The sequence below is a fragment of the Zonotrichia albicollis genome, chromosome 1 (genome assembly GCF_047830755.1).
Source record: "Zonotrichia albicollis isolate bZonAlb1 chromosome 1, bZonAlb1.hap1, whole genome shotgun sequence".
NCBI classification, from domain to species: Eukaryota; Metazoa; Chordata; class Aves; order Passeriformes; family Passerellidae; genus Zonotrichia; species Zonotrichia albicollis.
In genome coordinates this window covers 98,220,248-98,246,224 of record NC_133819.1, presented here as the reverse complement: position 1 = coordinate 98,246,224, position 25,977 = coordinate 98,220,248, and the positions used below count along the sequence as shown (strand labels likewise).

General features: G+C 35.3%; 1 protein-coding gene and 1 long non-coding RNA gene across 5 annotated transcripts in view; one reads left to right on the top strand and one right to left on the bottom strand.

The window, feature by feature from the left end:
• RTTN (rotatin) overlaps positions 1–22,836 on the bottom strand; it is a 79,952-nt gene extending 57,116 nt beyond the window's left edge. For 2 of the 4 annotated variants that reach the window (XM_074547875.1, XM_074547887.1), the window contains exons 1-15: positions 22,522–22,836; positions 21,756–21,943; positions 20,113–20,308; positions 18,345–18,434; positions 17,106–17,184; positions 15,782–15,896; positions 15,102–15,252; positions 14,025–14,190; positions 11,315–11,496; positions 8,301–8,416; positions 6,478–6,648; positions 4,959–5,171; positions 3,591–3,703; positions 2,311–2,437; positions 1,205–1,330 (exon numbers count right to left, since the gene is read on the bottom strand). In XM_074547875.1, the coding sequence (XP_074403976.1) occupies positions 1,205–1,330; positions 2,311–2,437; positions 3,591–3,703; positions 4,959–5,171; positions 6,478–6,648; positions 8,301–8,416; positions 11,315–11,496; positions 14,025–14,190; positions 15,102–15,252; positions 15,782–15,896; positions 17,106–17,184; positions 18,345–18,434; positions 20,113–20,308; positions 21,756–21,943; positions 22,522–22,699 (2,211 nt within the window). In that variant the 5' untranslated portion in view covers positions 22,700–22,836. Of the gene's footprint in view, positions 1–1,204; positions 1,331–2,310; positions 2,438–3,590; positions 3,704–4,958; positions 5,172–6,477; positions 6,649–8,300; positions 8,417–11,314; positions 11,497–12,562; positions 12,668–13,666; positions 13,710–14,024; positions 14,191–15,101; positions 15,253–15,781; positions 15,897–17,105; positions 17,185–18,344; positions 18,435–20,112; positions 20,309–21,755; positions 21,944–22,521 lie in introns of those variants that run through there. The other 2 variants (XM_074547882.1, XM_074547890.1) reach the window with 2 other exon arrangements.
• Positions 22,278–23,657, top strand: LOC141730423 (uncharacterized). The gene is made up of 2 exons (XR_012581902.1): positions 22,278–23,198; positions 23,229–23,657. It is a non-coding gene; the product is annotated as an uncharacterized LOC141730423 (long non-coding RNA).
• The last annotated feature ends 2,320 nt before the right edge of the window (positions 23,658–25,977 follow it).

Genomic DNA, 25,977 nt, shown 5'->3' with positions numbered 1-25,977 from the left:
TACTTTATGAACACTTAAGCAGCAGTTATACAACAAGAAGTAATATAAATTAAAAAATACTTGGATGCAATGTTCTTTATCTATTTTGTTAGAAATATCATAAAAATGCACTATAAGGTAGAAAACAAAATGTGACAAATTTGTAAATAGGCACTAGCTCTGATTCTTTTAATTCAGTATCAATTGAAATCTATTTCTTTTGCTTGAAAAAAAAGAATATAGAAATATATATTCTAATACTAATATAGAAATATATTCTAACACTAATATAGAAAACTCCCAGTCTTTTTAATAACATATCCAATATAGTAGCCAAAATAAATGCCTTCCTTGCAAAAGATAAATTACATTCAAAGCATAAACATAACATACGTTCTCAAAGACATTTTATTTCTCTCTTTAAAATGCTCACATCTAAAAAAAACACTTTTAAACAGAACTGTGCATAGTACTGGATCAAAAGAAAATCTCATTCCAGAAAAGAAGCTAAAAACATATAAATAATTTGGTAGTCAATGTTCTTTCTGACTGTAGGGATGCTATAGACCAGCTATAAAGGAGTTGTCATAGAAAACATAAGTAACTTTATTGTCCTCTCAGAACTCCCTACTTAGCTCTAAAGGCTAGTGGACATATGTTAAGCAGTCACGCATATAAATGAACGCAATGGAAATTTAGTCCTATTCTACAACATTACAGAACACTTCTATAATGCTCCATAACTATAATTAAACACAGATGCTTGTGGTGGTGAAATACAATTTCATAGCAAATACTTGCAGATTTAAAGTGTCTTTTTGTTCCTCGGCTATTTCAGAGGTTACTCAACTTTTACAAAACTTGAGACTTCAAAGTTCATTTTTCCCATAAATGTGAAGCACCATACACACTTTTGCATCATACACACATTTTACTAGGGCTGAATATTACAGGAAAAAAGTAAAAAAAACATATCTTATTTCATTTTCCATTGGTCTTTATTACAGTTAATAGCATCCTATTCACATAATATTATCTTGTCTCTGAATTAATTGTATAAAAAAAATTCTTCCATTTACTACAACCTTATTATTTACGTATCTTTTCTGTATGCAAGAGACCATATTTGGTCAAAACTTCAGGTAAGCATTAGACCATTATGGAGAATCTCAACACCTACTCTGCGTGCACACCAGCTTACAAACACAGCCAGCAAACACCGTACCTCACTCTTATCTTCTTGAAGGCCAAATGTGCAGATTTCATACAACACTTTAGGCTGCAGAAGAAAATGCACTCCCTGGCAGATTGACGGCACGGGCTTGGCAATGTTATGGATGCCTAGACAGTCCTTCAGTAAAAATAAAGTTGGTTAGCTAAAAATTCAAGTCAGTCTCCACTACCACATCTTGTTTTATAGACAGACTGAAGCTGTCATGCTGTAAAAGGCTTTTTCCATGCACTTTGAAAGATAAGTTTTGAAAGCTAAACGTGACAGCCCTGGAACAAACACAATCTGTTTGGATCACTGATTGAAAACTCCTGCTACTACACAGGACTAAGAAATAGAAAATAATTTTGGTTTTATTTTGAATAATTGTGAAAAAAAAATAAAAATCTGTATATTACATTAAATAAGACAATGTTTGGCATTAGATTAAAATAAGAAAAATATAAAACAGGTTGGTAAAAATCTTGCAAAAGAGAGACAAGTGCCATTCAGTGGAGATAGGGTTTTTTTTCAGAGAGACCAGTTCTACAAGCACACTAGGTATAGATTATATCCACTATAGGAAATTAAAGTTTCATTCAAGTATTATACCAAAATACAAAAATAATTTTTATTTTGTGAGCCAATATTATGGAATACCCAAATTGACCCGATAAATACCCGAATAGCATAGGGTACAGCCACACCTTTAGGAAGTTCATGCCATACTTCAAGGAAGTTCATGCTCTTTATCTCTTTTTGTATCATTACAAAAAACTAAGGCCATGACAAAATACGCATGTAAAAAAAAACTAAAAAAACAAGATACACACAATACATCTCCAGAACAGGGGAAAAAACCCAAAGAAAACAAAACAACAAACAATATTAGGAGTATATAAAAGGATTTACATGTTCTTTACATATCATTTTTAAGTGCAGTACCTGAAGTCTAACCTAAACAAGAATGTAACAGCAAACTACAAGCCCAGGCTTACACTGATTTTTTAGCATATAACAGAGTAAAGAAAATTTGTATTAAAAAAGCTTTTATGACAAAACCATATAACATGCATTATTGAGTGCAACACCAAGAGTGTTAAGTAAGCAATAATTCAAACCTTAACCACTTCCAAACAGCAGTGATAGGCTTCAGCTTTTATATTCAACAAAGGATGAGACAATAGATGGAGAAGCAACTTCTGACTCTCCACCTGAAGCAATGAGTTGGCTTCAGCAGACTTCCAACTAAAAATGAAAAAAGTTAATTAAACCAATTTATTTTACAGTACCTAAAGATGCCTACAGAAATTTTCTTGCCACATTTCAGGATAATATCTGAAAAATACTTCCTGTAATGGTATACATTCTGAAAAACAGTAAAAAGTTCAGAGATGACGACATATTTGCCAAAATCATAGTATCAATCTTTGTGTCTGTATATTTTTATTTTTATTCTTTTAAACATGTAGGTAATCAAAGATCACAGTTTTTCAAAACTCTCTCATCAAAATTAAGAGCCCAGAATACATTGATGTTCATCTGAAAACACAAAATTCTACTGAGCTTAGTAGACATATTTGACCACATATATGATTATAAAAAACACCTGTGGTTTTAGAATTTTTTCAGTATAGAGGTTAGAGTCCATCTCACTACCGTGAAGGGAATTGATATTAAATTAAATTAAAAAATTTAATTTCCTATTGCCTGAAACATCAAACAAACACTGATAAATTCTAAAAGTATTAGAACATTGAAAAACATTTATATATTTCATCATTTAGAATATTTACTGGACAGCCCTCAAATGCAGTCTCCTTTGAAAAAAATCCCTAAAGTCAAGTTCTGAATCAGTAGATAATTAAATTTTTGTTCTTCAAGAACTTTTTCAGGCACCATAAGGTAACATAATCTCTAACTAGAGACATGGAAAAAATTGCAAAAGCAATAAAAATAGGCTGTTTAATAAATGAGATGCCCTGTTTAATAAATGAGCTGCCATGTTGCAATATAAAGCATCTACAATAAAGGAAGTCCTTTAGGATTTCTGAAAGTAAAATAAAAGTAAATGATACAAATATACTCAGGGCAAAGGATTTTCAAGAAAACTGAAAGACAAGTCAAAGTGTTTAAGATTGCTTCCTTATAAATCACATACTTTACACACAAAATCATAAAAGCTTGTACATAGAATACAATTAACTTTTTAGCAACTGAAATTTAGTTTTCAAGAACACCACCACAGAATGGCACAAATCAGCCCATTCAATGGCTAAAAGAAAATAATTATTCCTACAAGGAACAGAGAAGTGAGCTCCTATTTGAGAAACTTTATCCTAAAAAAAAGAAAGAAAAATCACATTTTCTCAAGCAGAGTTTTAAATAGTAATGTACTCACATATTTGAGCATATGTGAATGCATTCTTGAAGCAAGGGAAAGTGTAGGTGGAAGGGTAGACTACTCAAAGCCTGATCTGCCAATTCTAGTAATTCAGAAAGATTCTTGTCCCCCTGTGAAGTAAAATGAAGAGAAAGAACCAAACTAACAAAATTAGTAAAATTTAAAGCATTCAATTTTACTGCATAATTTTTCCAAATTTATCATAATTGAATACTAAGTAGGTTTTTGTTCAGTCTTTCACAGAGAAGTTTATAATTAACTAATCCAATGCATTCCAACAAAAAAAAATTTAGAACCTCTTCTGGGGAGCTGAAAGCCCTTCAGCAGCTGAGTCCAAAAAAAACTTCTATTAAACTCAGTAGGAATAATGTATCTAACATTTCACAGCATGAACACTTTAACACTGTTCAAATCACTACTTTTTAATCAATATGCATTTTATGTGAGAGAAGCATAATAAAAGATTTAACTATTAAACTTTAAACATCCCACTGTTGCAACAAGTTAGATTTTTTTTTTTAGTTTGAGTACCTATGTCTTCATCATACTGGTTACCAAATAAACCAAATACATTAAACATGAGCCATTTAAATTTGATGGAGTCAATTTCATTGTAAAGAGCATATTCTGAGCAAAGTATTACTTCTACTAACTTCAGAACCTGCCTAGACAAAATATAGATTAATTCTGATTAAAGACAGCACTATATTTATATTCTGTATGTTTTTCATTTGTATCAGTATCAATGGAACCAGTATTGTGCAAAATTGCTTATCCATTTGGATAATGAAGAAGAATATTTCAGTACTGTGCTAGAATCTCTTAACTAATAAAGCAGTTGTCTTCATGACAAAGTGAAATACAAACCTCAGCCAGTCTAGTAGTTGTTTATTAAAGCTGCAATTGCTAAAGTACTTGGGATTTAAAATTTTCTGAATGATATATTTAACTCCTGGACAACATACATACACCCACACTATATATTTCAACAGATATAAAATAAATAGTGTATTATATGAATACACATGTATTATATGTCAAGATATATATTGATATATATGTATATGTTTGTATAAATAAGCAGAATATTTGCTGCTGCTTCTTTCTTTGCCCGTAGGAGGTCCCGTGCACATTTCCAATTTCCAACTGTTTATTTCTTTGTTTTTACTTCAGATGAGATTTTTTACCAACATCATGACTAGTATTAATGAAAACAAATATAAATTAACTACACCTTGCATCATACAGAATACTTATACTTGGGGATCTTCCTCTGCTGTGTTAGATTTCAATTTTTATTAGAGGAAACAATGTAAGGAAAGAAATTTGCCTATAGGAAATATTTTATATAATAAAGTTTCACACCTCCTTATGAACTTCAACCATAAAGCTACAAGTGCATTCAATCGAATATGCAGCTTCTGAAACTTGCTTATAAATACTGTAGTTCTCAGTACTCATCTGCTCCAGATAGGCTGCAATGGATTCATGCACACTTGGGTATTCCAAGGAGAATGACATATCCAGTGAGAGAAGGAACAAAGCATTCAGCAAACTCTTTTGTGTGACTTTACTCGCCTTTGAAAAAGAAAGCAACTGTCAGAATAACAGCCTGAAAATACAGTAAAATCAACAATAGCACTTCCAGTCATTCAACAAGTACAATCAGCATTGCTGCTACTTAAAATTTAGAAAACACATTCCATTAAATGAGTTTTATCTGAAGAATTGTTTTTTCTTTATTAAAAGTGATAGTTATTTAGATGTCACTCCTAATATCAGACCTGCAGCCAGTCACAAAAGTTGTGTATGATCCAGGCACTGCACACTGCTGGCCGGAGTCAATTCACTGTCTGACCACGAGATGGCAGAGAGTACACAAACCACAATTATTTCTGTATTTAAAAAAGCTGTCTACAATTCCACATGGTCATATTGCAAACTAAGGACTGGGATTTTCTTGTTGGTTTTGGTTTTTTCTTTTATTTTTAATTGCAAGTGTACCTGCTTTCAACTTATATTTTGACCTCAAATACAGTAACTTTGTTCGAACTGTTATACACAGAATGGAAACTTTGCATTAGGTACACAAGAACATAAAACATAAAAACTATGAAAAGTCATTAGATTTGTATATCTACACTTATTTTCAGGTACAAGAATTAATATTTGTGACAAAAACCCTGTAACTGAAAATTAATCTTCTAATCCCATTAACTAGTGTCTAGAAAAAGCTAAATTCCACTAAAAACTGGTCCAAAAAATTAAAACTGATTCAGGTTTACACATCTAACACCTTCCATCTCACAAAAACTTCATCAGACCTTCCCAACTGAAATTAAAAGAAACAAAATCCTCCCCACTAAGAAAACAACAAAAACCCCTGAACTGCAAGAGCTACAACAGAATTTTAAAAGAGCACTGGAAGCAAAGAATAGTTAAAATCACTCCAATTTACAAAATGTAATTGATTACTACATTCCATCAGAGTAAGAGTGATGATTTTTACATGTTAGATAATGCTACTCTTACTTGCACACATACTACAAAAAAGCAGGGGGCAGCAAAGCCTTGCAAACCATACATCATATCAGAAAAAACACTACAGGAGGAAAAAGAATACTGAATTTCAAAAATTCATTTAAAAACTGTATTAAAAATGTCCTGGGTATTTTTTTTAAGATTTGTAACCTGCAGAATACACTGGTAACTGAAGAATGGACAAAGTTGCCATCTGTGAACATATATCACCCAGTGCAAATCAGATTAATTTCTCTGTCCAAGGGCCTATTTTCTCAGTATTCATCTCTGAGGAAAGTATCTCTTACTGCCCTCTTAAAATGCAAAACCAAGAGACAATCACTCATAATTAGTGATGACATACCTTTTCTACAGGGAGAAGTACTTGGAGCAACCTAACAGTGAAGAGCGAAATACTAATAAATGCCATTCTGTGATGCATCAGCATCACCTTAGGCTGTTCTGCACTTATATTGCTTTTGTGATATAATATAGTTTCTCCAAGCAAACCCAAGACCAGAAGCAATTTGTCTCTCTGAAAACAAAATCAGAAATACAATAATTAGAAAAAAATGAAACATCACTGTTTATTTACAGTGTATACACAGCACCTGCAGCGTCATCAGCACAATTATGCCACATAAGCTAAAACTGCATAAATGCTGCAAAATACATAGCAAGTTTTTGTCACCTATGCATTAGTCCTGGACCTCAGCATACTCTCACTATTAGTTCTGAATACTTTGCTCAATAATTACCCATTCCTGGTTGCTCTTTCCCCTTTCCTCTCCCACTTTTCTCTCTCCCCCCACAACCTTTATTTCTGCTCACTACACTTCTTACCTTCTGAAATTTTACCTGTTTTGAAGTTCAGTCTTAATAAGGAAATATTAAGTCCTGTTTTGAACCTGATAATAAAGCTTTACTTAAAATTAAAAAAAAAACCTTCCCAAACCAATTCACAGTAACTTTGAAAACATCAGTGAGGTTTTTATCCCTATTGATTTTCGAAGGAAACAGCAAAACATTTTTCATTCTCTCTCCTATTTAAAAAAAATCAATATAACTGTGTACCATTACCCACCTTATTTTCAGGGGTTTGTTGATTATGGAAACAAACATTATCCCACTAATAATAATAAGTATGGTATACATATTTATGAGCAATGAAATATAATGATTCAGATCATAATACAAGTAGATGAAGAGATATTAAGCTTCTGAGATTAAATGTTCTGCAAGTAATCTTCAGCACTGATGTGATGCTGATCAATTATAATAGATTTTCACAGATTGGAAGATTAAATTAAAAGAAAAAATTCTTATTCACCAATAGGTCTTATAAATTCAAATATTAGCAATTATAAAATAGAGAACAGGAAAGCCTAAAGCAATATTTTTATTAATTAATATTGCAGCTGTTATTGTTTCATATTCAGTGGTATTTTCCACGAATTCTAATAAGTCAAGTGCATTTAAGAGCACATTTAATTCAAGTCTTCAGACAAGTTTCAGTCTGCAACTCTGGTATGTTTGTTACATGCCTGAGCCATGCCAGCTTATGCTTCAGCTTTTACTTGCTCTTCAAAAGAGCAAGTCATAATCATTTTATCTGTTTTCACTAATTTTATAATTCATATAACAACTCTCAACTGTGCTCAGCAACTTAAAATATTTAGTTAACAGCACCTTAATGCTTCGAATCTCTACTGAGCCAAAAAGGCCTCTCCTTCCTTTCCCAGCTAAGCAACATTTTTAAGATACCTGAAATTTGTGCAGGGAAAAGTGTAGGAAATGAATAGCATGTATCTTAGAATTCCAGTCTTGATCTAGACAGTTATCTCCCTAATTTTAAACAGATAGTTTATAATGAGTAAAGAAAGGGAAAGTTGTTATGTACATCAAATTGGCATCCAACATTTGTAGTCAGTGCTTTTCCCTCAGTTTCCCTTCCCCTACAATGTGCTTCTCTCAACAGCTGCTTACTGTCTTGAGGTGAAACTCCAAGTATTGTCTGGTAAAAGAACTTACATTTTAAAAAGTATCATCGATAGAACTAGTAAAAAACTACTTAAAATTTTCAAATGCACAGCTCAGCAGAAGCTTAGTTACATGAATTGATGCAGAAGGTATCAGAAGCTTATCAAAGCAGAAAAATATGACCGATCAAAACCTGAAGAACCTTACCAACTCCAATGCAAAAAGGCTGTCATCTTCCCAAACATTTTCAGAAATAGCATCACCAATAAGGGACATGTCTTCAACAAGCAATTCAAGAACTTCCATTGTCACTCTCCTACTGCCTACACAAATGAGAGGATAAATTCAAATACAGACGAAATATTATGTTTTGATATTCAGAAGACACCACTGTAAACAAGAGATTATTTGTCACATGGAATTCTGGTATTTTAATTTTCCTATATGCTTCTACAAAATTAATGCTAACTATCCTCAACAACTAATAGCTCTGAATCAGAGAAGGAAACAACTAGCCAAAGTCACAACAGATTTAAACAATAGTATACTTTGAAAAAATATGAATTTCTTTAAAACCTATTGCAAAATTAATTAAGAAAATAATTGTGAACTTTACTACAGCTGTAAATCTGACTACTGAACTTTTTTAAAGTTCATAATAAAGACACTAATTTCCCCCATCCAGACAGCAGTGTTACAAATCTTCTGTATATATTACCTATTCCCATTGATCTGCATTTTTGGTATAGGAGTGACTTTCTTCACAGATTATTTTGTTTGAGATCTTTTAAAAAACAGAGAGATGAAGACCCACTTGAGCTACTTGCACAATTCTCTGTAACAGTTTCCTCTTTGCTTGTAGGCTGGTATTTATTAATTTTCATTTCTTCTTCTGAGTGTCTCTTAATAACAAGGCTAATCTGGTCCATTAGTAACTTTTATAGTTTGTACAATTTTAAGCTTGAATATGCGGCCACAAAGAAACTTGGCCTGAGCTTAGAAATCTACAGCCTACATTTACTGCAAATATAAACCTCCTCCTAATGTACCCAGATAACAAGAAAACAGGAGCTAGAAGGTTTTATGAAGAACAAGGCAGAATATCTGGAGCCAGACCAAATATTTTCAACCTCACACAAGTGAAGATGCCAAAACTGTCTGACATCTTAAGGAACCATACGGTGACAGTTTCCCTTAAGTAATCAATGTAGTGCAACTGTTGGCTTAGTTACTTGTTGATGGTATGTTTCTATTTAAAATCATAGATGGATTTCACACAACAGCATTGAATTTTCAATGTATCTTTTAACTAAGATAAAAATTCAGCATCCTTCAACATGCTCAAAACAAAATCTGTTTAAAAAAGATAAAGTTCTAGTTGTTTGTTATAATTTAACATTAATTTCTTTGTGGATTTTTCTATCTCTTGTAAATTTTACACACTGCAGAAACCTTGTTGATATATTTGAGAAAAAAAATTTCTCTCTGTATGCGACTAGATGTGTAGCGATAATGACCACAGCTTCTGCAATTTGTAGCTTCAGTGACCTGGTTTGGGTGAGAAATGACAGAAAATGGCACAGTCCTTTTGAAAGCTTGGTTTTACTTTTCTCACAGAAGTTCTGTTTTCCATTGGTTTTAGGCCAATTTAACTTAATAAATCTCTCCATTTTAACCAAAAATCCCACAAAAAAACCCAAAACAACCCCCACAAAACCAAAACAAGCCCACACCACTACTGATTTCTGCAATGACTTTGCTTACAAGGCAGATCAGCACAAAGGAAGAAAAATTTCAATGAACATCTCCACAAGGAACAGAATTTAAGCTTAACTAAAATACACATCATTTTGCAAAATAAAAGGCAGCAAATTTTACAATAAGCTTACTGGTTTTTCCTTTACCCAGTAATTGAAACATCTAGATTAAAATCTACACTATACCATAGAAGTTGATAATAACGTTCATAAAAACGCCTGTTGATTTCACTAAAGATAACAACAGAAAATATAACCACACGAGAAACTGTGTGGTACTGTCTCACAATATCACACTGTCTCACAGTGTGCCTCCAGATCACAGGCTTTCACATCAACAGGAACAGGATAAAAATATTAGCTTCTCTACAATCTGTGCCTCATTACAGCATAGTGGAAGAATGAAGAAATATCACCAAGGAGAGTTTAAGAAGTGTAAAAAACCTAAGGGGAAGATAAACAAAGTCCACCTTTCCAGAAAGTAAAACTATTTTAATTCTATTATACAACTGAAAGAAAGAACCTTGAAATGTAGAAAAACTGTCTTTTAACTTTGCAGATTTGAAGTGACAGGCACCAGAAATCAAAAAGATATAAAACTGCAGAAAATGTATTTTCTATTATAAATAAAAGATACTAGAAGTCATGAATGTGCTTGTGACTAATTAATATTTAAACACCATTATTATGAAAGGGAAAAACAAAACTTTAATTCATTTTAGCTGGTTTATAACAAAACAAAAAGAATTAAATAATTTTCATACACATTTCATAATTTTTTATAAGTTGAAGCCTCTAGCTTTTAGTACTCTAGCCACAGAGAGATGCACATTTCCAGCTCCTATATTTGAAACCCTGACCACATTTAACAATACCTATATTGAATTACATTACATTTTACAGCTAAATACCATTTTAGACAACCTTGGAGCAAAAAGATTGTCTGCCAAAAGGGCTTTGCAATTTAGAACCTCTATAAAATAAAATTTGAAATTAGACTATCATTACTTATGTTCCTTAAACCACTTGTTACTGCATTTGTAAGAATAAAAACAAGCCTTTCACCAGAATTTTTGTTTATTAGTTCTTGAACAGGAGGAAAACTCTATGCTTAAACAGATCCTTTGGAGAACGCCTCTGGTTAAAAGTGCTTATTTTTCCATCTTCCTGAATGACATTTTATCCTGACATACCATTTTTCCACCAAACACTGACTTCCTGCCACTATCAGTAAAAAACACTTAAAACTTCTGCAGCAATTCTGGAAATCAATCAGAAGATTCGAGCTTTGTGACCTGAACAAAGTCTCCAAAAAAGATCTCTTGCAACCAGCCACAGCACATCAGTAGTCATCTGTGCCTTATTTATTTGAGGTAGTCACCTCATTGACCAACTTCTCAAGAGCATCTTGTATTAAGGATGGGCAAGACATGCAAGTTAAGTGTTAACTCAAAACTTTCTTACCTGTTCTTAGAAGAGGTATTGCATTTTCCAAGATGGAAACACAGAACTGAGGAAGGCTAAGCTGCTTCATCTGTAATTCCAAAGTGTCCTCATTTTCAATATCTGGTAAGTCAGTATGCCCTATGTCAAATGGGGAATGCAGAGAGACTCTGGAGTTGGCATTTGCTTGAGTACTGTTTCCACTTAAAACAGAAATTTTAAAAAAAAGAAACATAATTAACTCTTGCAAAGAGAAAACACATATGTACAGCTGTTACAACCAGCATTTAGTGTTTCATGACTCCTGCCTTAAGCATATCCTTCCTCCCATCCCAAACTTTCTCTGCTATCTACCAGTGTTGCAAGAAGAGGGAGATTTCATTTCATTGGTTTTTTTAAATGTCAGAACAGGTAGCATCACAAGTGAATGCCAAATGTTTTGGCAATCATCTTCAAAATCACTTAGCACTGTGTACTGGAAGAAATACACATGCAACGAACACAATATCACATGAGAAGTTTCAGTTGATTTGAATTTTTTTTTTTTTTATGAACAAAATCTATCAGTTGCTTGAAGCAATACAAGTTACTAAATCAAATTTCAGCCTGAATTATACTTACTATATTAAAACCATTCTATATAGCTAGCCACAAGAATCCTTAAAAGGAAAATTAAGAAGCATGAGCTCTGTTTACTCCTTTGGACTACCGCATCCACTGTAAAACAGGATGTATTTCCTTGTCCAAGAAAGCCTTAAATGTAATCAAATATATACTACAAAGTATAAAGAATGCTATTAAATTATAGACATTTTTTAAATTATTAAATATTTCATCTATGGTATATAACTATATCATTAAATACAGTATATATGGTTCATATATTATGAACAATATATAGTTCATAACTGTATTAATTTTTTAAAATAACCTAATTCTACTACCAGCATTATAATTAATAAAAATCAGACCATATTTTTAAAGTTTTCTTATCCCAAACAATGTTTAGCAATCTTGATATCCTTTAAAATCTTAATAACTAATAACTGGGTTTTGGTTGGTTCCCTTTTTTATTTTTAAACAAGCTGAAGAAACTGTAGTATGACTGTGCCACATTCTATTGTCTAATTAAATGTAAAAGATGTAAAAATGCATAAGAAGTTAAATCCCAACTGATTAAGAAGTCAACAGAAAAGCTACAATCAAAACAGAAGAGTTCACCAACTCAACAGAAGAGTTCATATGTAGTTTGGGTTTGGCTGAACTTACCAGAGGAAAAGGAAGGAGAGGTATCAATCACAAAAACAATTCAGAAGAGGAAAGGTTAAGTTTCCAGGCAGAATTTGAAACAGACAAACAGACAGATTGAAGAGTCTCAAGATTAAAGAAGAAGGAAAAGAAGAGTTACATATAGAATAACAATATACAAATAAATAGCAATAAACAAATTTACATAACAATTATGTAAGAAAAGACAAGATTCACTAAAAGCAGCTCTTCCTTATCAAAATCAAAAATGTCCAAACAACAACACTACTGTCCCTTCTCAATATCATATCTTCTATTCAACATCATGCTGTTCTTTACGCTACCTCTGGGCTAAATTATATTTTTGTAAGAAATGAGATTCGTGGGCAGTGACCAGGTCTACTGCAGCACACAGAATGCAAGAAGATAAAGGTGTGCAGTCATAAACAGCTCCTAAAATGACTCTATTAGCTAGCACTTCCTGGTTTCTGGAAGTCTCATCACTGCCTGAACTGGTACTTATGCAGCTTTCATTTCTAGACTGACAGCCAGGCCAGTCTCTTGCACAATATACACCAGCTGCTATTAAGCTGTTAACTGTCCAGCTTCAGAAAATGGCCAGGGCCTAGAAGGCATAAAGCCTGGAATTCATTGGCAGTGCCATATTAGTTACCTGATAAAAATCAATATATTAGACTTCAATAAAAGTAGCTGTTTAATATGACTGTCAAGATGTATTTACAATTGAGCTATTCTCATCACAGCCTATTTGAATACCTAGGAGGTACTCAATCACTAAGCCCATACATCACAGAGACTCAAATGAACTACCAACAAGCACACAGATTTACAAGGACTTTCAAAATCCCACATACTAGAAGACATTGGTACTTGAACAGCAGCTTTAAGTTTTTGAGTTGGGCAATGACAAGCAACAAAACCACACACAAAAACTGCTACATTTTGAGGGTATACAGATTATTTATAACTTCATATGAGTCAAATATTTACACAAATATTATAGAACTGAAATTTGTTGTCACATTTAACAACAAATTTTAAAGACTTCAATAGAAATCTTTATAGAGCATAACATTTTTGACAATACTATATGCTGTTACCTACAGGATGGCCATTCCACTTAAAAGAACTTATGAGGTCATCTGCTGAAAAAAAGAAAAATCCCTGACTCTCCAGCAATAGACTGAATATATGCTCTTCTGTGTCTTACAAATACATGCACAAGCAATCACATTTGATAGGAAGATACTTTGTTTAAAATGGTGGTTGGGTACAAAACGTGGCAATGTTTTTATGTATTCTGAACACCACTTCAAGAAAGGTTTAATTCATAAACACGCTTTGAATCTTCACAAGTTACCAAAACCATTGCATCAATTCACATACTGACAAGGAGCTGATAATATAATCCTATATTAAAATGTTTTTAACTGAAGTGTAAGTTATTTCCTGTTTCATTCACCTAGAAGACACTGCATCCCAATCTTGGCCATCTCCTCTAGGACGCTGAACTGTCCGTCCAATCACAGAGGGCCGAGGACTGCTGCTTCCAGGTGATGGATTCTGAGAGCCAGGAGCACCCCTTGCTTCTTGACAGTAAGATATAGATGAATTCTGGGAAGCTGTGCCTTTATTTAACACAAAGAACATATTTTCCCTTAGAAGTATCCATAACTCTGAAAGATACTACATAGTACACAGTAAAAGTAACTAAGGCAGGATATGGAAAAAAAACACCAGGTAAATACTGATGAGCTAGAACAACTGATCACCGGAAAGTAGCAGAGTTTGGAAACCAAATTCCAAGGCAAACACCATTGAAGATTCCAGCTGAATCATAAATCTTGAGTTTGAAAAATAGAAACACAGTGCCTGGGGAAGGCTATTGAACTTGTTAATGTTGTAACTGAATTAGCAGCCAGTACCATTTATTAAAACACCAAATATAGGGGCAATCTTATGAAGAGAACCAGACTACCAATTTATAGAAACAAAGCTTTGACTCAATTCAGATGACAGAATAGAAACAAGAAGACCATTATAAGTAATCTACACCATTAAAGCTACAACATTTAAGCGTTAAGAGCATTGTGAAGCAGCCTTCATGACTGCAAAATTAAAAACAATGATTAAAGTATTTTTAGCCATCAGCATAAAAAAAAAGTTCACAGAGCTGATGAAATTAGTAACTCCATTGTTAAGTACTAATAGCTTGAAAGCTTTTCTGAAACTTTGCCCACTTTTATTTTACAGAATTTAATTTCATTTTAGTTAAAAATCCCTCCCCTGCTGACACACAAACAATTGGATACTGGGAGAAGTTGATGAATGGGGAATCACAGGAAAGTAAAACTGAATAAGTACTTTAAAACGATGCAAGTACTCCAAGTTTTTTAATTAATATTAATAGCACTAAACGCCAAAACAATTTCACAAGATTACATTTGCCATAAGGTTCTGGTTTTGGTTTTTTCTGTCATTTTAGACAATTTTATCTGTAGTAAAACCACCTGTATCTCAAATACTTACAAATACCTACCTTGCTCTGAGGAAGAAAAACTTGGGTCTCTATGGAAGTTAAGCCTAGTTCTCAAAAAGATGCAGAGCTGTTGCAAGCATGACACAGCCTGCAAAGCCAACTGGTGCCTCCCATCTCCTCCAAAGGCCAAGTTTAGAAGAGACAAAAGGCTCTGCAAAGACAAAACCACCAACATCAAGACCTGAACATTATTCATCATCATGAACAACCACGCCAGCAAGTCTTACACTAAATATAGCTCAAAAAGGTTTCCAAGTGTTTTTCAAAATCACAGCAAAGAATAAATAGGCTCAACTACTGTTTCATTACTGAATGCAAGACTACCAGGCCTAAGGAAGAAGCCAAGTTTCACATTATATTTCCAATAAAGTCACCACTTTCATTATGGGAGCCCATTAGAGGGTGTGCAGACAACAGCCACACAATTTATCTTATTCGGAAGAAACAAAGTACTCCTTCAGAAAGCACTTAATTAGTGATTACAATATACATTGTTAGAAGCAAAAAACTTTAAAACTGCAATATATAGACAATGTCCCTTTCCTTTGTACCTGGAGTTAGCATCAAGGTACTTCTGTTTAACTATTTTGTTTAAAAACAAATTGATGCAAATTGAATCATTTGCATCAATTTATCCTTGGCACAGCTTATACCAATAAAAACTTTATGTGAATTCTTGCCTGTACAATCTTTGGCCTTTGAAGGAAGATCTCTGCAGGAAAATCTTGCATAATCACATCCTGAAGAAGCTCACATGTACTCCAAATTAAACTTTGGTTGTTACTTCTCAAAGAGCTACAAGTTCATATTTAAATATGTATTAAAATGAAAAGAAAACCAACCAGTAATTATTAGCCTGAACAAGTCTTTACAAGAAAGTTATCATCACAACAGAGAAGAATCTAAAGAAAAAAATCTCTGTAATTCTATTGTCACATCATTTTTTCAGTTGAATTATTCCTTAGCTATATATACAATAAAGAACAAACTCAATTCCCACAAGTAAAATTTGGTTACAAGAAGAGAAATAACTTTATTGATTCTGAATTTGAAATTAAAATAAGAACTACTGGAAATTCCCTGTGAAGCTAGTGATTATCTCAGTGGTATATAGCAAGTAATATAACTCATACGAGTAAGAAAGTTTCTTTCATTACTAAGGTTCATGTATAAATTCAAAGCACTTGCATTACATAAGTGAGAAATTCCATAAAAGGGAGAAATTTATTAGCTATTCTTTAAAATGAATATTAGTAAATTATAAGAATCTTTAGGACAGTCTATTTCACTTTTTCCAATTGTTTCAGAAACCACTGTTTCTGAAATCACTGTAAATAATCAAATATGTCCAGTGTTACAAATCTGTGTTCGTTCCTCTTCTATACTCCAGCATAAAGGAAATTAAATATTTATAGGTTCTCCAGCTTCAGAGATCTTTCAAAAGGAAAAAAACAAACACACACAAAAAAACTATGCTAGAAATCTATCAGAGTTCTGTGACAACTCATAAGGAATCCCAACTACAGAACTCTCCCTTGGGGCACTTCAAACACTTTTTCTAAATTAAAGAAAAAGAAAGTCACTGCAGAAAGACAGTTGGAATGACTCAATGATTGGATAAGGCCCTGTACCTAAACTTATTGGCCTAAAGCTACTACTGAAAGTAGGGGCTTTCCTACCAACTGGTCATGGGGGTAGAGCAAATAATTATTTTATTTCAGCTTGTTCTATTATTAGCTGAAAGAAATCTTTGATCCACTTAAGAAATTTAAAATACATACTGAACTGTCATGAACAAAAGATCCAAAGACACTCTGATTTAAACACAAAAAATGCAGAGTGATATTGCCCAGCTTCAGCCCAGATTTTATGACCATTTATCAAAAATTAGCTCATTGGGCTATTTACAAGAACAAGCTCATGACACAGACAGAGAGAAACTTATAGCCATTAATCCTGAAAAAGAAAAACTATGAGGAAATTGTAATGCTTCTATTACTGCACCTTTCATTTGATGAAAGAACATGTCTATCTGTTGAAGTCAGAGTTAGCCAAGGAAAGGTGGAAAATTTCAAACATTTCACTGCAAAAAAAACCAGAGCGGATGAAATATACTTTATAGAAATATTATACTATACATATACATTCAAGGCAAAATAAAAAACCTATAAACAATATACTATCTTATACAGAGATATCTTTTAGTAAGCACAGGCTTGCACAAACTCAAATGCTTTCAGACTTTTCAGAAATACCAAAACACCACTAAGGTCACACCAAATCCCAATCAAATATGTTTACTGAAGAAAGCTTTACCAAATAATGAACACATTACTGGAAGAATACTCAATCTATCACATCATGCTTTCAATCAAATCATAATTTTTTATCTGCTACTAAAGAATATTTTATCCATTGGCATGATCTCTAAAACTGGAAAATTCACCTCATGGTTATACTCTTCAAGCAGTAGAAATTATTTTTCTTACAAAATTATGACACATAATAACTTTGTAATGAAAATATCTTTAAAGCTATTTCTAACTTAAAAGTTTGTAATAATTATTGCGCAATTCCTAAGATAGTTGATCCACTACTAAAAACTCAACTGATGATTTACCTACAGTAACTGCAAAGCCACATTTTAAAATCTAGATCTCAGCACCATACTGCATTTTGAATAAGAAATTCTCCTGTGAGCTGCTACTAGTATACTGGTATATGCAAAGACTTGACAAAATATTAGTGATCTGTGATTGCCAGTGAAACACTTTATTTCATTTGACAAAAAAAAAAAAATCAAAGCATAACACTGGTTTTCATTTAAATACAAAGCAAAGATTCCTCTAGCACCTAAACCAGTTTTCTAAAAAGTAGAAAGGTACTTCAGACTAAGTTTTGTTGAAATAAAACGTACTTAATCCTTTAAGCCACTTCTGATTATGAAAAACAGATCATCTGGAAAACAGTGGCAATTTAAATAATTTTTAAAATTGCAGCACTTTCTAATGTACTTTAGATATTCTAAAGAGCTACACTATTTTCTGGAAAAGGGAAATATCTATTAAGATGAATGTCATTTTTATAAGCATTATAATTGTATTCTGTGGTGTTAGATTTCACAGAATAACAAAAGGAAAAAGAAGAGCCAAATTTGCTATCCACATTTGTAATGGAATTCCATCTAAATTACAACTCTAAGTTCTTTCTGTAATTAACATATTCTTTTATAACTACACATACCAACTGTTCTTTTGGGAGATATTTCTAACTGCGGCAGATGACTTCTACTTTGACAAAAATATCCAGTGAATAATTCCTCTTGAGGCAGAACTAAAATGAAAAAAAAAGGGGTAAGTTTAAAAAATGCACACACACAAAAAAACTCTATTTTCATGCTCTTACTTAACTACATCCCTCTTGCCCTTGAGTTTTACATCAGTTTCCCTAATAGGTTAAAATGGTCTCAGATGATCAGAAAAATTGAGTAAAAAGACTGTGTTAATGGTTTTGGGGTTTTTTTATCATATTCTGCAACTGTAAAGGGTACATTTTTCTCCATTTTTTTATACTAACTAGCATACCATACAAAGAATAGCAAAAACAATTACACAGCCTGATGGAGGACTGACATCCAAATAAATGGCTTTCCTTTAATCTACCTCTCTAGGAATAAAATTGCCTTTTTTAATTAATTACTTAAAATCTTTTTCTACCAAATTGCTGTCTTCTTACATCACCTAGAAAGTTGTCCTCTTGTACAAATTTATTTTGCCCCATGTCATTCATATGCAAACTGTATAAAAAATACACAAGAAATGTTAACACTAAAAGCAATCTCTGTAGAGCATAATATTTGGCTCAAAGGATAAAACTAGATAATGCCAGGTTATTAGTTTACAGTAATTTTTTCCAGTAACTTAAGTTGAAACAGAAAGAAAAATACAACACTCCTGCTAGAAAGCATAAGGATTATTCCATACACACATGCATACAATTTACAGTATAAATAACTCAACTGAGTAGTTTCAGAAGGATATAATTGAAGAATGCACATGTAGAAGATTATTCTTCTCCATACAGTAGAAACAATAAGTAAAAATCTGCCCCTGTGTGGGCATTGGAGGGAAAAAATATTAAAACTTAATCACCAGGCACATAAGTCTAGTGAAGTAAATCTCCAAGCATTAGAGAGGTGCAGAAACCACCAAAAAATTGCTTTTATCTCTGTGACTGCAGAGATGAGGGACAGGGGTGTGGTCATTAGGGCTACACACACTGTGTAACAGCACTGTCTTTCCCACAATAAGCAGGAGGTAATGTAATATGATATGTAATTTTCTCCTTCAAACTCTGTTCCAAAATTTTTAAGGCAGAAGAGAAGAACCAAATAGGTTACACTACATCTAGGAGGAAATGTAAATCATTGTAACAGACAGATAATGAGCTAGGTAACAGATGCAAGGAATAGCACTTAACACATAATGTGACATTTTAAAGAAAGTTTATGTATTCTTCTATGACAAATGCTTATCCAATACTAAGTACATAGAGCATACAGCTACTGTAGTTGCAAAAAATCATTCTAGTAGGATCAACTATTGTTGTTTCTTTTTCATTTTTTTTCTCATAGGACTTGAACTGCTTTCCAAGCTAGAGCCCACTATACAAAGAACGGCAGCAAAGCATACTGGCTAAATTACAGATTTATTTGAAGTTGCTACAGACTTGCTGCCATAAAGCTGTCCTTGGAAGTTGTGTCATGCTCTTTGTACATTATAGAAAACAGATATTTTACACTGAGGAAATGGATATGGAGTTCCATTACAGGAATGCCACCAGGTGATTTAGCTAAGGTCACATTGTCTCTGGCACAATCTGATTAGCACACACTTCACTGATCTCTCAGGAATAATTCGCCTCCTATGCCTGAAAACATCAGCTTCTCACAGTCTTTTCATTTACTTTATTTTAATATAAAATAAATTACAGCTCAAAAGAGGTAATTTACCTGGTTGATCTACTGAAGGCTGAGACTGAGCTTGATAACATACTGAAGAACCAGAAGGGAGTTCAGAAGAAAGAAAGAACAGTCTGTCCACAATCCCATCAATTATGGCCTGCAAATTTGGATCCACGTCGGAGCGAAGCTGAGAGAAGAATTCCACTGCACCAATTCCAACCATTTTCTGGGCAGCAGCTGGATGCTACATTAAGACAAATAACTGACAAAGTTAGTTTGAAGAGTCTTAAGGTCTCTGGATGGGGGCAGAAAATGGAGAGCAGTAGGGGGAAGATAGAAAAGAATTGAAATTCTTATGTTATACTTTGCCTTTATTCATTTAGGCCAATGTGCTGAGGTAGAGATCATTTTCTTCCCAGTGCCTAGCACAGGGGTGTGCTTTGGACTTGTGCTGAACACAGGGTTGATAATAAAGAGATATTTTTGCTACTGCTAAGCAGGGCTTACATAGAACCAAAGGCTTTCTTGCTGTCCTGACAAGCAAGATCTGGGAGTACAGGGGAGTTTGGAAGGAGACACAGCCAGGACCAGAGGGATATATATTATATTCCATATAACAGAATCACAAAGGCCTGGGTTGGAAGGGAGCTTAAAGATCATCTAGTTCCAACAGCATGCTCAGTCTATAAAGGGGGTGAAATGAAGAGGAAGGGGGGACATTTGGAGTGATGGTATTTGTCTTCTCAAGTCACTATTCTGTGTGAGGGTGCTGTGCTCCCCTGGAGATGGCTGAACACCTGCTTGCCCATGGGAAGTGGTGAATGAATACCTTGTTTTGCTTTGCTTGTGCACACAGCTTTTGCTTTTCCTATGAAACTGCCTTTGCCTCAATCCATGTGTCTTCTCCCTTTTACCCATCCCATTCTCTCCCCACCCAGTGCCAGTGGTGGGGTGTGAGCAAGCAGCTGTGTGGGGCTTGGCTGCTGGCTGGGGTTAAACCCTGACATCTGTCCATCAGTATCAAGGATGAGTTGGTTTTTAACTCTGCATAATTGCAGTTTAGTGATTAAAACACAAGAAGGTAAAAATCTGAACTATCTGAAGTTTCTGTAACATTTTCTCAAATTAGTTTCAACAATGTTCAAATCCTTACTTTGCAGGAACAATGCAAATGCTTAGCTGCAAATCACGCTCCAAGTTAAAAATGAAGCACTAGATGAGAAACTGAACAAGCTGAGAAATATGAGTTGGTTTTTAACTCTGCATAATTGCAGTTTAGTGATTAAAACACAAGAAGGTAAAAATCTGAACTATCTGAAGTTTCTGTAACATTTTCTCAAATTAGTTTCAACAATGTTCAAATCCTTACTTTGCAGGAACAATGCAAATGCTTAGCTGCAAATCACGCTCCAAGTTAAAAATGAAGCACTAGATGAGAAACTGAACAAGCTGAGAAATTGAAGCAGAAACCCAAAAAAAACGTTTTTTCTCAGCTCTCTCACCCATTTGAAGTCACTGTAATTGTTTCAAATTTTGGTCTACATACAGTGGCTTCATTATTCCTGTCTTTGTAAAACATTCTGAAAGTCTCATTACACGGAGATACAGAGTCAAGTAATACCCAGCTTTATTTAGCTTCAGTATTCTAAAAACATAGAGTTTAAAAATAAATTAACGTTAGTATGTCATACCTTGATCAAACTGTTCAGAAAATTTAACACTTCCTCTTTTATTGGTACGACTGGGAAATTGAACCACTCCAAAAGGTTACGAAAAAGTGCTTTCTCATGGACCAGATCAGCATAGGAAATCAGGTTGTGGTCAAGTTTAAACAGAATGGTCTTCAATGATCGCTCTCTTATCTCTGTCAGTTCATGACCTGCCCAAAAAAAAGTGATTAAGAAACCCATAAAATTATTTGACATAACTCTTTTCTTATTTGGAGAAACAGAACGCTGCCAGAGAGGCAGTGAAAAACAGCCGGCTCACAAGCTGCCAGTATTACACCTACCAGGAAGACAAATACGATTAGCAGTCACCAGCGACAACCTCATCAAGTGTTTGCATGGTTATAAAGCGGTGAAACATTGTAAGATATACTGATACAATCCGGTGCCAAATGCGCCGCTATGGATTTAACCTGGTAGCGGAACTTCTACCAGAGTATGTGGTGGGTAAAGCTGCCTCAAACTCACCAACCGAACAAAAAGCTACCCAAGCCCCCTGAATAGAAAGGCACCGTAACTGAAGGAGAAGCCCTTGGCATTTCATAACGGAAACGTGTCCCCCTAGGGCAGCGCCGCCGCCCTCTCCGCGCCTGCAGCGGGAGCGGAGTGGAAGAGCAGCAGGCAGACGAGCGGCGAGGGGCGGCGGAGGCCGGGCAGGGGCGGCCGGGCTCCCGCAGAGCGGCGCTGGGCCGCAGGCGGCGGGCCCGGGAGGGAGAGGAGCCATCATTACCGAGCTTCCTGACGAGCGCCGCCAGCTCCATCGCGCCGCTCCGCCCGCCGCATTCAACCGCCGCGCCGGCCCGCCCGGCCGGAGCCGCCCGCCGAGCACCTCGGGAAATGTAGTCCGTCCGCTTCCGCCCCGGGCCCACCGCCCCGCGCTGCGCGCGAAGCACGCCGGGAACTCTCATCGCCCCGCGGCCCGCCGGTGGGAGCGCAGAGAACTACAGTTCCCTTGAGGCCCCGCGCCTCCCGCCCCGCCGCGGGCGCCGGGCCTGCGGGGCTGGATGGCGGCGGCGGGTGGCAGAGGGAACCAAAGCGTCCAGCCCCTTCCTGCGGGGGGTGTAGCCGGGTGGGAGCCGCCTCTCCTTTCCGGTAACTAACCGGTGACGGGATGAGGGGGCATAGCCTTGACCGACGCCAGGGAATGATTTATTCATCCCAGTACGGAAGCCATACTGCTAGAAAGATAGCGAGGGACTTTCTCCAAGCGCGTGTAGTGACCGGACAAGGGAGAATGAGTTCTAACTGAAAGGTGGTGGGTTTAGATTAAATGTTAGGAAGGGATTCTTTACTGTGAGAGTGGTGAGACACTGGAACAGGTTGCCCAGAGATGTTGTGGATGTCCCATCCCAGGAAGTGTTCAAGTTCAGGCTGGATGGGGCTTTGAGGAACCTGTTCTGGTAGAAGGTGCCCTGCCCATGGCAGTGGGGTTGGAAGGTGCCCTGCCCATGGCAGTGGGGTTGGAACTAGATGGTATTTAAGGTTCCTTCCAACCCGAACCATTGTTCTGTTTTACAATTTACATTTAGAGTGATAATGGAGTGTTTGCTGATATCACTTTGATGTGTCTGCTGGCACTCTGGAAATAGCTCTTGCTGACTCGTGTAAAGCAAAGTGATGAGGGGGTGAAGTGGGAGGTGAGTCATTAGAGGGTTTGGGTTCTCTATTTTATGTAACTTAGACTCTAGGACTACATTGCTTTGTCTATAATGCGAGGCTATTTCGCACAGGAGTTTCTTAAGCACGTACTGAAGATGGGTGTACATTGTTGCTCATCTGATCTGAGGGCTGATCTTATTTTTGAAAATTTGTGTTTGTCATCATAGTTGGAAAAAATAAATTGATGATAGCTGGAAAAATGATAGACATTGTGTGTATATGCTTGTGAATTTTTTTGTACATAACTGCAGGTTCACAAAAGAAGATGGCCTTATAATAGTCATGGGGGGGGGGGGAGTTGTACCATGTATTGCACAATAAACTACATCCTTATCAGCACCCAGCAAAAATGAAAAGGTGCAGTGCACCACGTGCAAATGCTTTCCAAAGGATATATGTCACTGCCCTCTCAGTTTATGGCTAATTGTTTCTCCATGTGGTCACCATCACTGTGCTGCTCTTTCACAGTAAACTCATATTAATGTCCTCCATCTGCTCTATCAAGATTTTGCTAAACTCTTAATTGCAACTCAAACCCGTCTGTCATTTTGCAGGACACTGTTTCTATCTGCAGAACAATATAACAAAGGGACTTTATTAAGCTAATTATAAATGCACTGTGATTGCTGCAACAGGGGTTTGTTTAGCACGGGAGGCTGAGCTCGCATGGATATATCAAGAGCAATTACATGAGAAGCATCACTTACTAAGTAAAAATTCCTTTTAGCTGTGCATGATATGCTTGTTCAATGAAATATGAAGAGCTCTAACCAGATGCACACTGGGCTACTCACATTTCCTCAAATAGGACTGGTGGGAAGTTTATGTGACCCCTTGTGATACTTGTGATAATAATAAAATAGATTAGTATCTCATTTCTGCAGCAAGAAGAAGGAATTAAGGAAGCAAGCATTTCCCAAAATAAAAACATTTCTTCAGGAGGAAGAGCTACATCGTTCACCTCTATGGGAGTGTTCAATCTGGGTCCTTCTTACCTCTTAAATATGGTCAATCTACATTGAACAAAAGCTTTCTTACACTGTCTTCAATGTTGGTGTTAGTGGCTACAAAACCTTTCATAGAGGAGACACATACACTCTCCATTGCCAGTATACTCCTGCACTATAATTGTAGCCATTTTGGTCAGTTTTTCTTAAATGATGGCCTAATCAGGTTAATCTTTAAGAAATATTCCTAACCTTGAAAAGCAGCTTCAGTTTTGCTGCTCTTGTTTTAGACCAGAAAAGAGATGTTTACCCAAAACTGATCCAGGGGCCTGCTGTATCAGCTAGGGCAATACATTTTATGCTATCATGGCTCAAGACTGATATTCAATTAAAATATTTTAATTTTTGTAAATAGAAGGGTGATATATTAAGGGAAAAGTGAAAATCCCCATAAAATAGTAAATAAATCACACACAGAGACAAAATTTACTGGCTATTAAAAATGAAAAGAAGTGGAGGATGGGCTCAATAATTATTGCTGGCATTATAAGACAACATAAATAGGGGAAGATTAGTCTCTCATTACTGGGAGCACTGACTCCCTCTGTGTCTGCATCTCCTGTTTTGGACTAATGCTAGCAGCTCTGCTTTCCCTCTTACCTGCTTGTTCCCTTTAGCTTGTATATTCCCAAAACTGCTTCTGAAGCCAGTTGGACTTTTTCCTCACCATTGGCATTATTTAACATGGGTATCTTTCTTCAAAGTATATTCTTACTGATCTGCAGTTAAAATGTGTAGGAGTTCCACCAGTGGGAAAATTAGTCACTGGTCTCATTTACATTGTCCCTTGTTCCTTCCTTACTGCACTCTGCATAAGATGAACTTTAAAGAGCTGCCTACTGACTCCTCACAAGCTTGGTTTCTATAATTCAAATAACTTTTTTTTAATTATTTTTATATTCTCTGTGTCAGATGGGTTCCATCCCAATAAACTGATGAAAGGTGGACAAGCAGTGGATATTGCTGTGCATCTATGTGTGTGACATTTTAGCATTTAACTGCAGGTGCACAAATGTAATTCTCACAGTTTTGTAGAGGTTCTTTTGCAAAAGCCATCTCTTAGCACGCTGTAATTTTAAATTTCCCTTATTTCAAATGTCATACAGAGAGAGGAACTTGAAAAACTTTTTCTGAGGTTTTTTTAAGAAGTTTTCAGTCTTCTTTTTATTTATTATTTCTGTGACTCATTCATTACAGGATGAAGTCTTATTATCTCTGCATCCTTTTTTCAAAGCTGTCTATTCATAACATATTTTTCCTTCTTTACTGCGCTGACTTCTGTCCTTTAACATTCCACAAGTTCTCTGAAGATCAACATATCAAAGGCTCTATCTGACAGGGACTTGATACCATTAGTGATAATATCTTTATTGTACTTCTGAGCTTAACTGTTGCAACTTCCAATTCCCTGGGAATTTCCTACTGTCTAGCTTTTCACCTATCTCGAGCAGCAATCGGACAAAGAAACATCAGGGCATGTCAGATGCAAAAAACCCTGTAAATTCCCAGTACCTCTCTGA